The 15,249-nt window shown below is 41.0% G+C and overlaps 1 protein-coding gene and 1 non-coding gene across 4 annotated transcripts in view; both read right to left on the bottom strand.

The window, feature by feature from the left end:
* XRCC5 (X-ray repair cross complementing 5) overlaps positions 1-15,249 on the bottom strand; it is an 89,772-nt gene that overhangs the window by 53,317 nt on the left and 21,206 nt on the right. For all 3 annotated transcript variants that reach the window (XR_006220927.1, XM_007086104.3, XM_042995289.1), the window contains exons 10-13: positions 11,621-11,683; positions 5,873-6,010; positions 4,741-4,831; positions 2,247-2,380 (exon numbers count right to left, since the gene is read on the bottom strand). Coding sequence is in view for 2 of the 3 variants with exons in the window: in XM_007086104.3 (XP_007086166.2) it covers positions 2,247-2,380; positions 4,741-4,831; positions 5,873-6,010; positions 11,621-11,683 (426 nt within the window). In the remaining variant the exon portion in view is untranslated. The remainder of the gene's footprint in view (positions 1-2,246; positions 2,381-4,740; positions 4,832-5,872; positions 6,011-11,620; positions 11,684-15,249) is intronic.
* Positions 1,086-1,248, bottom strand: LOC122241789. The gene has a single exon (XR_006222011.1). It is a non-coding gene; the product is annotated as a U1 spliceosomal RNA (small nuclear RNA).

The raw sequence follows: 15,249 nt of genomic DNA, 5'->3' as shown, positions 1-15,249 counted from the left end.
TCTCCTCTGCCTTTACATTTTCCCTCTCCGCTTTCCCTGTCACTGCCTGAACTCAGGCCTTCATGGGGGCCACTGCAGGTTTCCCAACTGGTCTCTGCTGCACCTCCATGTCACTACCAGAGAGCTATTTTCTAAAAATCTGTCACCCACCTGCGGACAAAATCCTGTGATTTCCCACTGCCTACAGGGCAACGTGCAAGCGACTGGCTCTTCACGACCGGCCTGCTATTGAGCTGCCCTGCCCTCTTTTCCATCGTGTCCCCATACAGCCTCTTCTCCAGCCAAATGGAACGATCTGGAGACTCCCAAATCCAGCACCCTTCTTCCTGTTTCCGTGCTTCTGCACATGCTACTTCTTTTGCCTGGTGTGTCCTCGTCACATTTCCTCAGTGAAGCCTTCCTCAAGTCACCCACGTGCAAGAATCTCTCTTTTCCCCATATGGTTTTGTGCCCACCACTGTTGTACCTATTGGTTTTACGTCTCTACTCCTCTGGGCGGGCGCGGGCGGGGGGGGGGGGCGGCTTTAAGCAGTGAGCTTATTGTATCTTTAGCTCACGGCACAATGTTAGTACTTAATAAATACGTGTTAAAAAAAAGTAAATTCAATTTATAAACGCCATAGCAATAGTATTTCTTTATACAGACAAACCATATTAGAAACTCTCCCCCACAAAAGCAAGCAAGGCTGGTAAACTGTGAAAATCAAAGCTGCCAGTGTTTGCAGCTATTGTTACTTTGAAAGGTAACCATACCTGTGCTTATGGCTTGTTATCTGTTCATCAACCCAATAAACATTTACTGAAGGCAGATGGAATACACCCTAGATAAATCTGCCAAGTATTAGAAGTTTCTATTTTCCACCATGGTGATCAAATGTTTTTGCAAGCTTTCCACACCAACTGGTCTCCTCCTCCCTTCCCTGCAAATGACAGAGGGCTTCAGGTCTTGAAGTCCACTTGTCAAAAACACGAAAGAAGTTTACACAAGTAGCATGTACTTGACTGCACTTAGAATACTAGAGCATTCACTGAGTCAGCGCTTTACATGTTAAGCTTTATACTCTTTTTTTTTTTTTTTTTTAAACCAGGGGAAAGTGCTAACACAGTCCCCCACTACCACAAGTTACGCAGTTGAGTTTCCCACATTTGGGGAAATCACAGGGGTCAGCACATCCAAAGTGCAATAGATAAACCTCACCCTGGGAAAACCACCTTCGCGATCAGGTATCTCTCCTGCCAGGTAAGTTTTTAAGCTTTATATTCTAATTTTGAGGAAAAGATTTGTTTTCACTACTTAAGGAATTACAAGCATCAAAAAAACAGGCAGTTCCTTTTGAGTAGAAGATCCCTCAAAATTACATAAGGCCCCGATATGCACTTGAGTCAGTCACTTTGAGAAAGGAGTCAAAAGGGACAAGGAGTTGTCTCTCCCTCACCTCCCCACATGTCTACCTGCCCCTGCCCCTGCAAGAGCAGGTCCTCCACTCCTCAGTGAGGAAGACCTCGCCTGAAAAAGCTGCTTGTGATGTTTGTCAGCTCTGTGGGGTTCAGAGAGGGCTCTGTCCTACTGCCAGCAACTTCATCCGGGACTGGAACATTCCTTCAGTCCATCCACTCCCTATCTCAGCACAAGTCAGCCCCACCTATCAGCCTTCCCAGCTGCCCTTAATCCAGTCGCCACCTTCCAATTCCTTTGGTCCAAGATGCAGAAATACCTATTTTACGTTTTTTTTGTGTTTTAGTCACTCTTTAATAATTTAACACTAACCCTCTTTATCCGACCTCTATGCTACCTTTAATTATGAAATTTTTGATAAATCTGGTACTGGAACACTTCTCTAATGTTATTATAAGGTCACAAAAAACTCTCCTATTTGCATATAAAAAACAAAGAAAAGTCTCATTCACATAAAATAGAGGAGAAAAGCCTAGAAAAGGCATGAAGAAGAATCTGCTCTTTATGAAAAAACTAGCCTTAAAAAAACCCAACAAACTGGCCTTCCTAAAAAAAAAAAGAATTTTTCAAGTATCTTAACTTTACTTCTTTCTCTCCAACAGCTCAAAGTATTTTTATGTTTTTCAGTAGAAGAGGAAGGTGTTACTCTTTTATTAAATAAAGCAACTGAAGCCCTCAGAGGACAAAAATGCTTGTGGCCAATTACACTCTTTTCACCCACTCATTTAAAAAATTTTTCACTCATTAAAAAAAAAAAAAAAAAAAGACTGGTTCATCTTCCCTCTCTTACCTGATACAACCTCTGATGTTGAGGGTTTGGGATTTTGGTGGTTGGAAACAAGTCTTCAATGGTGTCTTCCTTTTCATCTTTCTTTACCAAGCTCATGGAGTCAATCAAAGCATCAACAGCACTCAACTGAGCCTCTAAAACAAGGATAAACAGAGCAGTGCCAAGGAAAAATGATTACGTCCACTGTTCTACACTAAAACAAATGCTTTCCATTCACAGATACAGAAATACTGGCAAGTTACACAGTCCAGGCCTGGCCAAAATAGTCTCTAGTCCTGCAAGTCATTTAACTAAACTGAGTCTTGGTTTTCTCTTTTGTAAAAAGAGCTATTTAGAGTAGCTGGTCTCTTAGGTCCTATCTAGCTATACCATTTGGTCAACTTTCACAGTATAATACCATATTGAAAGCAAAAGTTTGTTCCAAAGGAAGCACCACAGCCATACAAAACCCATCTTCCATACGGTGACTCAAAATATTCAGTATTCAATGAGTTAGTATGTTCAAAAAATTAGTAATTATCTGGAGAAAAACATGGAAAAGAAAATACCTTTGGTGAGAAGGCATAAGCTTTACCAGGATTTCCTAAAACTTGTATCAGACTGACTTGATAGGAAGACAGAAAAACCCAAAGGGAAGACACTGGTAGACCAGAGGGAGTAGACTCCTTCTCAATCTCCAAAAGTCAGAATGAGCTCTCTCCTCTCCCAAACCATATGGCCTGTATGCACACCTGTGCACACGTCTTACCTCACTCTATCCAAACTGTAAGACCCTTGAGAGCAGAAACATGACAACTTCTTCATTACCTCCCTCCCAATACCTAACAGAAAGCAACTGCTCTTAAATAAAAATCTACCGACTCAACAAAAATGGCAGTCCAAAGCAACGTGGATGAAAGGCAACTCTCCAAAACGCTTCTACCTAAACTACTGTGTGTAACTTCCATTCTGCTGATTCACACAGCAGCTCAGCTGTTAAAAGCTGAAGTGCTATTTTTGGACCATTCACAGCCAGTCGGCAAAAGGTGGAAGAGAATAAGCAGCTCCTAAAAAGCCTACTAGGCTTCTATTCTTCACCTTCTCAAGTATCCCTTTTACTACAAAAAGAAAGAGCTTATAGATATTTATCACGATACGTTTCTATCCCAGTTTCAGACTTTCCAGGGGGAGCTTTCAGACCTTACCACCTGGCACCACCTCAAGCTGACACAGCCATCACCACCTTAAGCTGACTACTGCAGGGTCCACTGGCAATAGGGAGGAGGTTGCACCTGTGTGTGGGAACGTTCAGTGGCTGTTACTTGCTACTCCAAGCTACTATCAAGACCTCTACATAATTGGAATTGCATACCTCTACATAAACATCTACTTGGGACACGTGCCAAACAGGGTTAATGATCCATTTTGCAATGGAGAAAATGCAAATAATAATACACAAACACAAAGGAAATAAAGCAAGGCAGAAAGATACTGAATATTTTAGATCCTGAGTAAATGGTTTATATGTCTATATGATAATTTTTCAATAAAGCTCTCTTTTTTAAATGTCTATGCATTTAACATTTGAAATTATCAAAATGTAGAGAAATGATACTGTAAACACAGTGCAGGCTTCTATACATTCAAGTCCATGCCTGGCTCCGCCATGATGCACAGGGACTCATTTCTAGAAGGTAAAGACACAGTGCTAGGCCCCCTTTGGTTCGTGGCTTTTCTACTGCACACAGATCCTAACAGATCTAACCAAAAAAAACCAGAAAGAACCCACTTCTGAGACTCATCTCACAACCCCCTAATCCTACAATGTCACACAGATTTAAACTTTCAAACTAAAACATCTACTCATTTTTTTGTGTGTTCTTTTTGGTATATTCATCACATTTGGCCCACTATGATATCTTACGCAACTGCCTTAAACTGTGAGCTCTCTCAAAGACAGTATCTGTGAGCATCATTCTGTGTGGCACCCTGACATTTGTAGCCAGGTGCTTAATAAAGTCCTTTTCTGATCAAGCCCATCGTTAACTCCTAGAAACAAGGAACAAGGAGACTGGAACTGTTACTGTAAACTACAAAGAAAAGGCAAAGAGAAAAGTTAATCTCCAGCACTGTTACTTTTCAGTTCAAAGACAGTTACATCGTATTTTATGTGGGACACTGAAGTCACAGCTTTGACACTATACATCAGTTCACTTCAGCAGAGGGCAAACTGGTTCACAACCAGAGAATGTACATCCATTTCCCACAAGTTGCTCCCTAGATACAAACTCTAAGTCAGAAATGGGAAACCAGATAGTGTTTGGAGAGTCCAGGGCAAACCTATACCTACTTTCATCATGCCCCATTTTCATCATCACTGTGTACAAGCGTGACTGGAATCCAAGCAATTCTACTCTGGGAAATCCCCTGGTCCCAACCATGACTGCACACAGGGGATTTCCCAAGAACAGTGTGTGTTTAGAGGCAATTAATGAGCAAATGGAAATAAACTCACCTGTGGGAGTGCATTTCTTACTATTTTTCAAGGATGAAAACATATATTGTCGCAAGTCTTCCATAAAAGGCAGCTGCACGTACATTAAACACTAATGAGAAAGAAAGGAAGTAAAAGCAGAAACAACCAAATTAATGGAAAAAATATAAAACTGGTCTCAAACACCATGAAGGTGGCACAACTGAAGTATTACAAAAGTCAGACAACTCAAGTCTGGTACATGGTAAGTAAAGTGTTTTGATTTGTTATCAGTTGTACACAACTGTAAATTAACAGTACAAAGAATATCGAACATAAGAGAAATACTTAAAAGAAAGACTATCAAAGAATATCTGCAAAATGCATGACTAATACAACAAATCAGAAGGGTGTGGTGTCTAGAAGGTTGAGCATGAACTCAGGACTTTTGCCTTCTCTTTTCCAGTTTCTCTTTTCTACCACAGAAAAGTTCTCTGAGAAACAGTATGTGGTAAAGAATCTGGGCCTATATTTTGAACAGGAGAACCCTAAATAAACGGAATTTTTCTCTTCCAATTTTTATTTAAATTCTAGTTGGTTAACATACAGGGCAATACTGGTTTTGGGAGAATTCAGCAATCCATCACTTACCATACAACAACCACATCACAACAAGTGCCCTCCTTAGTACAGACCCTCCCTTCCCCACCTCCCTCTGTCAAGCCTGTTTGTTCTCTAAGAGTCTGAACTGAGTTTTTCAAGGATCACAACAAAATCATAGCCTCGACCTTTATTCATAGTCTTCATTTATAAAAATGAGGGTACTCTCTCTCCCCATTTGGTTCTGAAAAATCAAGAAGGGTAAGAACCGAGAGGTCACTGGACTGAGCAAACAGAAGGTTTATTGTTAACTTTCATCGATTTGATTTAATCATAAGTTCCTTACCTACTTTTACAATTTATGTTTTTTCACTGCAACTGAAGGTGTGGTTCACACACCAACAGCATCAGCATTACTTGGGAATTTGTGAGAAACGCACAGTCTCAAGCACCTCCCCAGACCTACACTATCAGATCACCAAGTAATTCCCATGCACAGTAATAGCTGAGAAGCACTGTTTGGGATAAAGGAACTGAGGGAAAATAATTAACTTGAAAGACCTGTGGGTTGTACCTCATAGGCATCCTTGATATAAGGAAAAGCCATGCCAACTTGAGGATTAGTTCTTCCGGCATAAGCATATCGAACCACGGCCACCATGTCTAATTCATCCAAAGCATGAATCAGGGAGGAAAGTGCCACTGCTGCTGCCTAGGGAGAAAGACGCTGCGTTAACCAAGCCAACGTGTGTGTACTTTCCCAGTGGAACTCAATCCAGCTGACCCTTGAACATGTGAGCAGGAATGCACGAGTCCACTTATACGCTGACCTTTTTTTTAATGTTTATTTTTGAGACAGAGAGAGAGAGAGAGAGACATAGCACAAGCAGGGGAGGGGCAGAAAGAGAGGGAGACACAGAATCAGAAGCAGGCTCCAGGCTCTGAGCTGTTAGCACAAAGCTCTACGTGGGGTTTGAACCCACGAACTGTGAGATCATGACCTGAGATGAAGTCGAACATTCAACCGACTGAGCCACCCAGGCGTCCCTGCACAGATTTTTATAGCATAGTACTATAAATGCATTTTCTTTTCCTTATGATTTTCCTAATAACATTTTCTTTTCCATAGCTCACTTCACTATAATACATCATATAATACACATAGCATATAAAATACATATTAACTGCTGTTATTGGTAAGACTTTCGGTAGACAGTAGGCTATTAGTAGTTCAGGGAGTCAAAAGTTACACTGGATTTTTGACTGCATGGGGTACCAGCACCCTAACTCTCCACTCCTCTCCAGTGTCCAAAGTTCAACTGTACTTGGAAGATTGCTATCCACTTAAGAAAAAGAAATTCCTGGGGCGTCTGGGTGACTCAGTAGGTTGAGCGTCCAACTTTGGCTCAGGTCATGATCTTGCGGTTTGTAACTTTGAGCCCCGCGTCGGGCTCTGTACTAACAGCTCAGAGCCTGGAGCCTGCTTTGGATTCTGTGTCTCCTTCTCTCTCTCTCTCTGCCCCGCCCCCATTCATGTTCCATCTCTCTCTGTCTCAAAAAAATAAATAAACATAAAAAAAAAAAAAAAAAGAAGGGTGCCTGGGTGGCTCAGTCAGTTAAGCATCTGACTTCAGCTCAGGTCATGATCTCACGGTCTGTGAGTTTGAGCCCCGCGTCGGGCTCTGTGCTGACAGCTCAGAGCCTGGAGCCTGCTTCGGATTCTGTCTCTCCCTCTCTCTCTGCCCCTCCCCCGCTCATGCTCTGTCTGTCCCTCTCTGTCAAAGATAAATACACATTAAAAAAAAATTTAAAAAAAAAAAAGAAAGAAAGTCCTTTTGTCTTTAAATTATACATTGTTTCCACCATGCTTACAACCTATATTATTAGCTGGCAGATAGCACACCTTTATTAGCAATGTTACTAAAAATGAAATTATTTGTTGGCAGTTACAGATTATCCGACTCAGCAAACTTCTGAGCTCTAACGCTGTAACGTTTTTATTTAGTATTTGAGTTTTGATTAAGTTTTGTGCTTATAAAAATTTACTCTGGGACCCTATAGCTGATAACTAGATCAAACATATAGACTGAACAGAAAACATACGGAGTATTTTTAGTGTTTCTAAAGCCTGAGTAGGAATTACTATTATTATAATTTGGAACTGATAATATGATAGAAAACATTAACCTCTTTTTTCTGCATCCTTCTTCATGCCAGAAATTAAAAAGGTTCTGTTAACTCTTCTTGTTACCAGAATGAACATATTTAAAACAGTGGTCCTAGAACACCATTTGTGCCTGGCTCACATTGCTTTTGAGTCTCTTCAATATATATTGATCATGTATTGATTTATCCTTAATTTTTTTTCATAGTTTGGTCAGATAAATTCAGATGTATACAATGGAATACCTTTTCTTGACTGAACTACGCTATGATGTCCACAGGAATATGCAGTAAAGAAAAATAAACAACTATACTAGGTCTAAAAAAAAAAAGACTGTTATCTACTTTATTCCTATTTCAGATTTTTTAATTTAATTTTATTTTTTTCAAGAGAGCAAGAGAGCGGGGAAAGGGGGAAAGGAAGAGGGAGGGGGAGGAGAGGGAGGGGGGAGGGGGAGGGAGAAAGAGAGAGAGCGCGAGCCAGTTTCAAGCAGGCTCAAGCAGGCTCCATGCCCAGCGCAACCCTGGGATCATGACCTGAGACGAAATCAAGAGTCCGACGCTTAACTTGACTGAGCCACCCAGGTGCCCCCAGATTTTTTTAAGCGCCCCTGTACCCACTTCAAGGCCACACTGTACACATCTGATTTGGTCAGACATATTGTAACCTCTTCTGAAACTTCACTTCATTATGTGGATCCTCTCTTATTGTATCTTATCTTCATCTTCCTTCTTCTCTGAATTCATACCCTTATCCTCCAAATAAACTCCCCTCTCAGCCTTCCTAAACAAAATATTTCTTTTTCTCCCCCTCTCTCCATAAATTACTATCTAGATCGTTCCCTTCACCTCTAAATGTCATGAAATAATAGTCTTGGTGTTTTCGCTGCTTACAACACAATTATTCTTCCATCTAATCCAGCTACTGACCTCACCTTCCTTACTGAAATTATTCTCCAAAGTCACTCATGACCTTCTAATTGCCAATCCTTTGTTCCCATTCTATTTGACCTTTCAGGAGCACTTAACCATCCCCTTTTCTCTGTACTTTCTCCTTCTTCGGCTTCAGAAACAATACTCTTCTCTGTGGGTCATCCCTCCCCTAACTCTTCAGTTCTTCCACTAATCGTGAAATTCTGTTCTTGGCTTTTCTCTCCTTCTCTCACTCTGAAACTCTACTTGGGGATTATTTTACCCAGTCCCATGAGTTGATGAATCAGAATCTGTATATTCAGCTTTAAAACTGAATCCAGACTTTAAAATCCAGGCTTCTATTGCCTACTAGCCGATAGACAGCTCATATGTTTAGACCACAGGTATTGCAAACTGTTCATGACCAACAATGAACTACTATCTTTCCCCCATTCTCCTCCAGTGCTCCCTACTTCACGAGCTCCATCTCCCAATCAACCAAACGAGAAGCCTCAAAGTTTTTAGTCATACCACCTGACTCATCTCTCACCTTCACATGTTCAGCAAACTCAGCCAATTCTACTTCTGCACTGTCTCTCAAATCTATCTTCTTTTCCATCGCTGCCTCTCCAGTTCAGAGCTGATCATGTCAGGCCCTTCCCTAAGAATCTCCAAAGGTCCCACTCCTCTAGCCTCAGGGGTCTGTCCGTCACTCCTGGACTAGCCTTGCACTTTCCGTCCTCTGTGGCTTTCTGTTCTTATAGTTTCCTCCTAGCTAGAATGCCCTCTCCACATCTGTCTTCTGAGCTCCTAACCGATTTTCACGGCCCAGTAATGTGACACCCTCTCCATTTTAGATTCGCTTCACTCTCCCTCTCCATAACTCCCAAACACATTGTCTGTACTTTTCTCAATGTTAAAGTTAACCTTTATCAAAGTTAGCTATGTAGATTTTCATTTCCTCCACTAAAAACCTGTAACCTCAATACCTTTTCATCAAAATCCTCTATAGGTTTCGTGACAGATTCATTACCTTTTTAGTTCAATTCAAGGAATATTTACTTAGTGCCTACTCTTTGCTACACAATGTCTTAGGTCCTATAAAAAAACAAGGATGAGTCCCTGATCTCACTGAGCTAATACATTCTTTACTAACAGGAAGTGACATACGTACCAAATACAGAACTTGTATAGTCTAACAAGTCCCAATAGACCGGTAAACACAATGGGAGTCTGAGGAAGAGATTACCTCTAATTTGTCTGCAAATTTCTATCTGGGTGTCTTTGACAGAACCAACTGGGATACTGAAGGAAGGATGGGGTCAGGGATGACTGTGACATTGTAAACACAACGCTACACCTGTGGGAAACTCAACTAAAGCTCCATTTCTTTCTCTTCCTCTTCCCTTTCTCCTCCACACACAGTACAAATCACGTACAAGTGTAGATTCTCCATACACAAAAATAATTATATGTTCATGACCAGAGAAAACATATTTTTAAAAGGAATTATTCACGGAATCATAGAATATTTGAGTTGGAAAACAACAGCATTCATCTAGTTTAACAACCCACATGCTGACAAAACTCCCTCCCCAAAATCTGGCTGGTGGAAATAAAGACTCTGCTGGGAAACATTCAGGAATGGAGATCCAACCATCTCACAAGAAACCAATCCACTTGGAGGTAGTAATCCTTGTTGACAAAGTAATTCTTCATTTTGAACAAAACCACCACTTGTTGGCAGGAAACCTAGTTTATTTTCCGTTCCACATAACAACCCTCTAATGCATGGAAGAAGGCTCTCATGTCTGTCATCCCTCCTACTTCCCTACCCACCTATGGAAGTTCTTTCCATACAACCTTTTATTGGAAGTCATCATGACATAATTGTATGTCCCTTCCTCCTCTGCTTATCTCAGAAGCTCCAATTAGTTAATACTCTTCTTTGACTAGGACATCAAGAACTTACACCACACAGTGGCCCTTTGCCATTAGAAGAGGATTTTTTTTTCCTTTGAGTGACTCAAAGTAACCCAAGGATACGGGGTCTGTGTGAGGTCGGACTGGAATTATACATGACACAAGGCTGCCCTCAGCTAGCAAGTCAAGATAATCACGTAGGCCGTACCACAAAGCTGTTGTCAACAGTCTTCACTGCATACTGGCAATCACATGAAGTGATCAGAATTTTGTCTGTGTGAAGGGATGCTAAGTTGGAGTTAAAATTCAGAAGTTAAAAATGCTGTTAAGCTATGACAACAATATATTCTAGACACACATAATTCCCAAGAGGATTTGATTCAGGAAAAACCCATAAACTTGGATTCTCAAGTAAACCAGAATTGACATATGCCTACTGTGCTCTAACGACAAACCCATTCAGTGCTGATGGGAAAGCAACCAATTCTCCTAACTGAACTGTTCTGAGAATGGCATGCCTACTCACCAGGTCAACAGCCAGGTAACCCTCAGAAGTGAGGAGGACGCAGAAAAGGGCCCAAGAGGCTAGATCAAGTACTTATACCACTGCCCTCCCCATACCCCAAACAAGCCTTCTACATCCAGATTACTAACATCAAATGCAAATACTTCTGGAACTCCAATACCTGTTTAAGTAGCCTTAAATGGACACTAGACTGCAATATTCCAGTCAAGATCACACCTCCAAATGACACGTTCCAACCTGGAGGCTGAGTGGAAACCATTTACAGAGAGGGGAGAGGTGACAGTAGGATGCAAGAGTCATGAGTTGTTAGCCAGGCACAGACCAGCTTGAAAACAGAATCTCTTGGAGAGGTGGGAAAAGAGCACAAAGAAAGAGCAAAGGGTGCACAGATGAATTTCTCAGAGAGGGAGGTGGTCCAGTGAATCACGAAAGCTCAGCTCCAGAATGCTAAAGCCAGCGCTAAATGTCCAGTGTATATGACAATGAAAATGGCAACCTGACCCCAAGCCTCCTGAACATCTGACCATGAGACTCCCATACCTAAATGCATTTGTTCAAATGTTTTTGTTCTTAATACTCACCTGGTCTCCAACTGAAGGACTATGTTCTCAGGCCTTGTGCTCATGCTATGACAAATTCATTTATCATGTCTCCATTTTCAGAGTTAAACGTCAGTGAACTTTCCTACTGCTGTTGCAAGAATTAACGTCATTTTAAACCACAAATAGCCCCACACAACTCACTCAAAATGACAATTCAATTCTGTGGCACTACCTCAAAGGCTTACTGTCAACTTACCTCATCATCTTTTGCTGCAAAGACCTTTAGGACTTGATTTCCCACAAAATATCTTCTGTGGACCTACAAGAGTTAAGTAAGGAAAACAACTGGTTTTGATCCAAAGTAAGTAACACGTATAGCCATAATGCCACAGTTATTAAGAAATTCTATTCTAAGTGCTCTTAGTAAAAAACATTCACAGGGGCTAGAACAAACTTATTGCTTGAGGTCCAACTCAACACAACAAATATGTGAATTCCAAGCATATGTCAAACACTGTTCTGAGCACTGTGAACACAGTACTGATCAGGATGTAGTCTTGTCTGAAGGAGCTCAGACAAATGTGAAATTAACTGCAACGCAGTGCTATGCTCCAGCACTACACAAGCACAAGAACACAGTATTGTAACTCAGGGCCACAAAGGCACATGAACGGAGCATCTAACTCGGTCATGAAGGGTCAGAGCAGGCTTCTGCAAATGGTGACACTGAGGTCAGGACTTAAAGGATGCGCAGGAACTCAGAGAAAAATCTAGCACAAGCATCTTGGGCAGGGATACTAGTGTGAATAAGTCTGGAATGACATAAAAATGTAACACATTTGAGGAACTGCCTCTGTAGGGCAGTGCCCCGGTGCAAGGAGAGAGGTGAAAGATTACATTAGCAAGATTAGGAAAGATCAAAGAAGTCTCTTATTTGCAGAGTTAAGTGGTTTAGACTTCATCCCAAGAACAATGATGAGGCACCTGATAAACTGCAAAGAGACCAGAGTGAAGAACTAATTAGAGAGGCAGGAGCCGCACTGGGAAGGGAAACTAGTGAAACCAAAAAGAAGTATTGCATGTCCTTTTGTCCCCCTTTAAGTTCAATTACTTCTCTGGCAGAGTATCAGATGGGTCAAAGCAGCTGTACCAATACCTGATTAGGGAACAAATACTGAAGAGTGCCTACTATCATAACCAACCACTTGTATCTACTGACCAAGATCAGTTTCTCTCTCCTCTATGTAATCTCGAGCCTGGAGCTTATCTGTAAGAACGTGCCCTGTGCCATACAAGGCAGTGCTTCTCAAATGTTCTTCTGCCCTCCTGCCTCTGAAGCCAAGAACCTGAACGCTTTTACAATAACAGCAGCTCGAGAAGATGGAGTCTCAAAGGTATGAGGGTTTTGCCCACAGAATTCAAACACCCTCCATCTCCGCTTCTAGTCTCCATTTGAAAACCATTATTTAAAGAAATAAAGGAATAATCCTATCTTAAAACTAAAAAGTTTGCTATGTTCATATAGATTTGCCCTCCTACTAGAATCTGTAATAGGGGCACCTGGGTGGCTTAGTTGGTTAAGCATCCGACTCTGGATTTTGGCTCAGTTCGTGATCTCATGGTTCATGAGTTCAAGCCCTATGTAGGGCTCTGTGCTGACAGCATGGAGCCTGCTTAGGAGTCTCTCCTTCTGTCCCTCTCTGCCCCTTCCCTGCTCGCTCACTCTCTTTCTCTCAAAGTAAATAAATAAACTTAAAAAAAAAAATCTGTAATGCTTCTTGATTAAAGAACAGTTGATGATATCTTTTCCTAAGGCACTTAAATGACTTCTCAAAGGACAACCAGACATGTGGGGGAAGTTCTCATTAAATTCTTACCCATTAAAGGGGCACCTGGGTGGCTCAGTCGGTTGAGCGAACGACTTCGGCTCAGATCACGATCTCGCGGTCCGTGAGTTCGGGCCCTGTGTCGGGCTCTGTGCTGACAGCTCAGAGCCTGGAGCCTGTTTCAGATTCTGTGTCTCCCTCTCTCTGACCCTCCCCCGTTCATGCTCTGTCTGTCTCTCTCTGTCTCAAAAATAAATAAATGTTAAAAAAAAAAAAATTTTTTTTTTAATAAAAAAAAATTCTTACCCATTATATAGATACCCAGAACACTGACAATGTAGGGGAAGATAAATTGAAAATTTAAGAGAACAGTAATTTGCAGGGCACCTGGGTGGGTCAGTCAGTTAAGTACCCAACTCTTGATTTTGGCTCAGGTCATGATCTCCAGGTTGTGAGATCGAGCCCTGCATCAGGCTCTGCACTGATAGCAAGGAGCCTGCTTGGGATTCTCTCTCTCTCCCTCACTCTCTGCCTCCCCCTTACTCTCTCAAAATAAATAAATAAACTTTAAAAAAAAAGAGAGAAGAGTTAATTTGCAACTTCACAATTGCAAAGAAAAAAAAAGAACACCAAAAAATGCCAAGGCCAAAAACCTATTTTATATAATTAAAATGTTCACCTCAATTCAATCCAGAAATATTAGTTTCCCTTATGTTAAGGGAATATGGAAAAATACGTGATCTTATTAAAAATAATTATTAGTTTGTTAAAAGGTACACACTTAGTTGCTATGGAAAACACCTTGTTCTTTTTTTTTTTAATGTTTTAATGTTTATCATTTATTTTTGAGAGACAGACACAGAGCATGAACAAGAGAGGGGCAGAGAGAGAGGGAGACACAGAATCTGAAGCAGGCTCTGAGCTGTCAGCACAGAGCCCGATGTGGGGCTCGAACTCATGAACTGTGAGATCATGACCTTACCTGAAGTCAGATGCTTAACCAACTGAGCTACTCAGGTGCCCCAAAACATCTTGCTCTTAAGAGGGTGTGTATGCATTTGTTAAGATAATAGATGAAAGCAGGGATGAAAAATATTAAAAAAATCAGCTTGTCCATCTGGTGGTGGTCAGATTATGACTGATTAATGACATAGGCTCTGAAGTCAGAGAGACCTCATTCAAAACCAGTTTCTACCACCTTCCAGCTGTGACCTTGGGCCAATTACACACTCAATTTTCAAATGTATAAAATATATTATCCTGACACCTATCTAGGAGGGTTGTACTAAGAATTAAATGGGAATTTACATAAAATACATAGTATATTGAATGGAATATTATAACCACTCAAATAAATGGTGGCTATTATGATTATCTTCAATGTACCATTTGAGATTGTACTTAAGACAGAAATAATTTAGGGCTTAAAAACAACACAAGTTTGATTTAGAGGACATGCCATGACTTAAAAGTTAATTTTAAGGTAGTAAGTAAGTCTTTTAAAATGGAAAAATGTACTTTTTGTTTAGCCCACTCTTTTTTGCTTTGTCATTTAACTAAATAGGCCTCCCAGTCCCACCCTGGCCCAGGTGACTTCAATTTCTTGGGTCATGAATATTGGGTTGGTGTTCTGGATAGGTCTTTTCTAGCTACCTAGAATCAGGCAGACCCACTTCCCAACAGGCCAGTTTTTACACACAGATCTGAAGGAAGGTTCCACTTCATGGAGAGACTTCGAGGCACTGCCATTAACAACCATAAATTTTAAGCTTGTAGAGCCCCCAAAGTGAATGCTTTTAAGAAATGCATATTTAGTGTAATTTGTTAGAGAATTGTTCGTTAGAAACTCTCAACTTCCAAAAGGTATTTATTTTCACCATGAAAATCTTATCAACTTTCAGTAAGTACTCCCAATTTTCAACTTATGAAGTTTAAAAACATACCCAACAGTTCGGGTATATCATGAAAAACATCTTCCCACCCTCGCTGAATTATTCTAACACTCAGGGACTCAGAGTACTCAGAGACTCTATCCCAGGGCAACACGAAAAAGCTCAAA

Source organism: Panthera tigris, chromosome C1 (assembly GCF_018350195.1).
Source record: "Panthera tigris isolate Pti1 chromosome C1, P.tigris_Pti1_mat1.1, whole genome shotgun sequence".
NCBI classification, from domain to species: Eukaryota; Metazoa; Chordata; class Mammalia; order Carnivora; family Felidae; genus Panthera; species Panthera tigris.
Note: the sequence above shows the minus strand (reverse complement) of the source record. Positions and strands in the feature narration are given on the sequence as shown.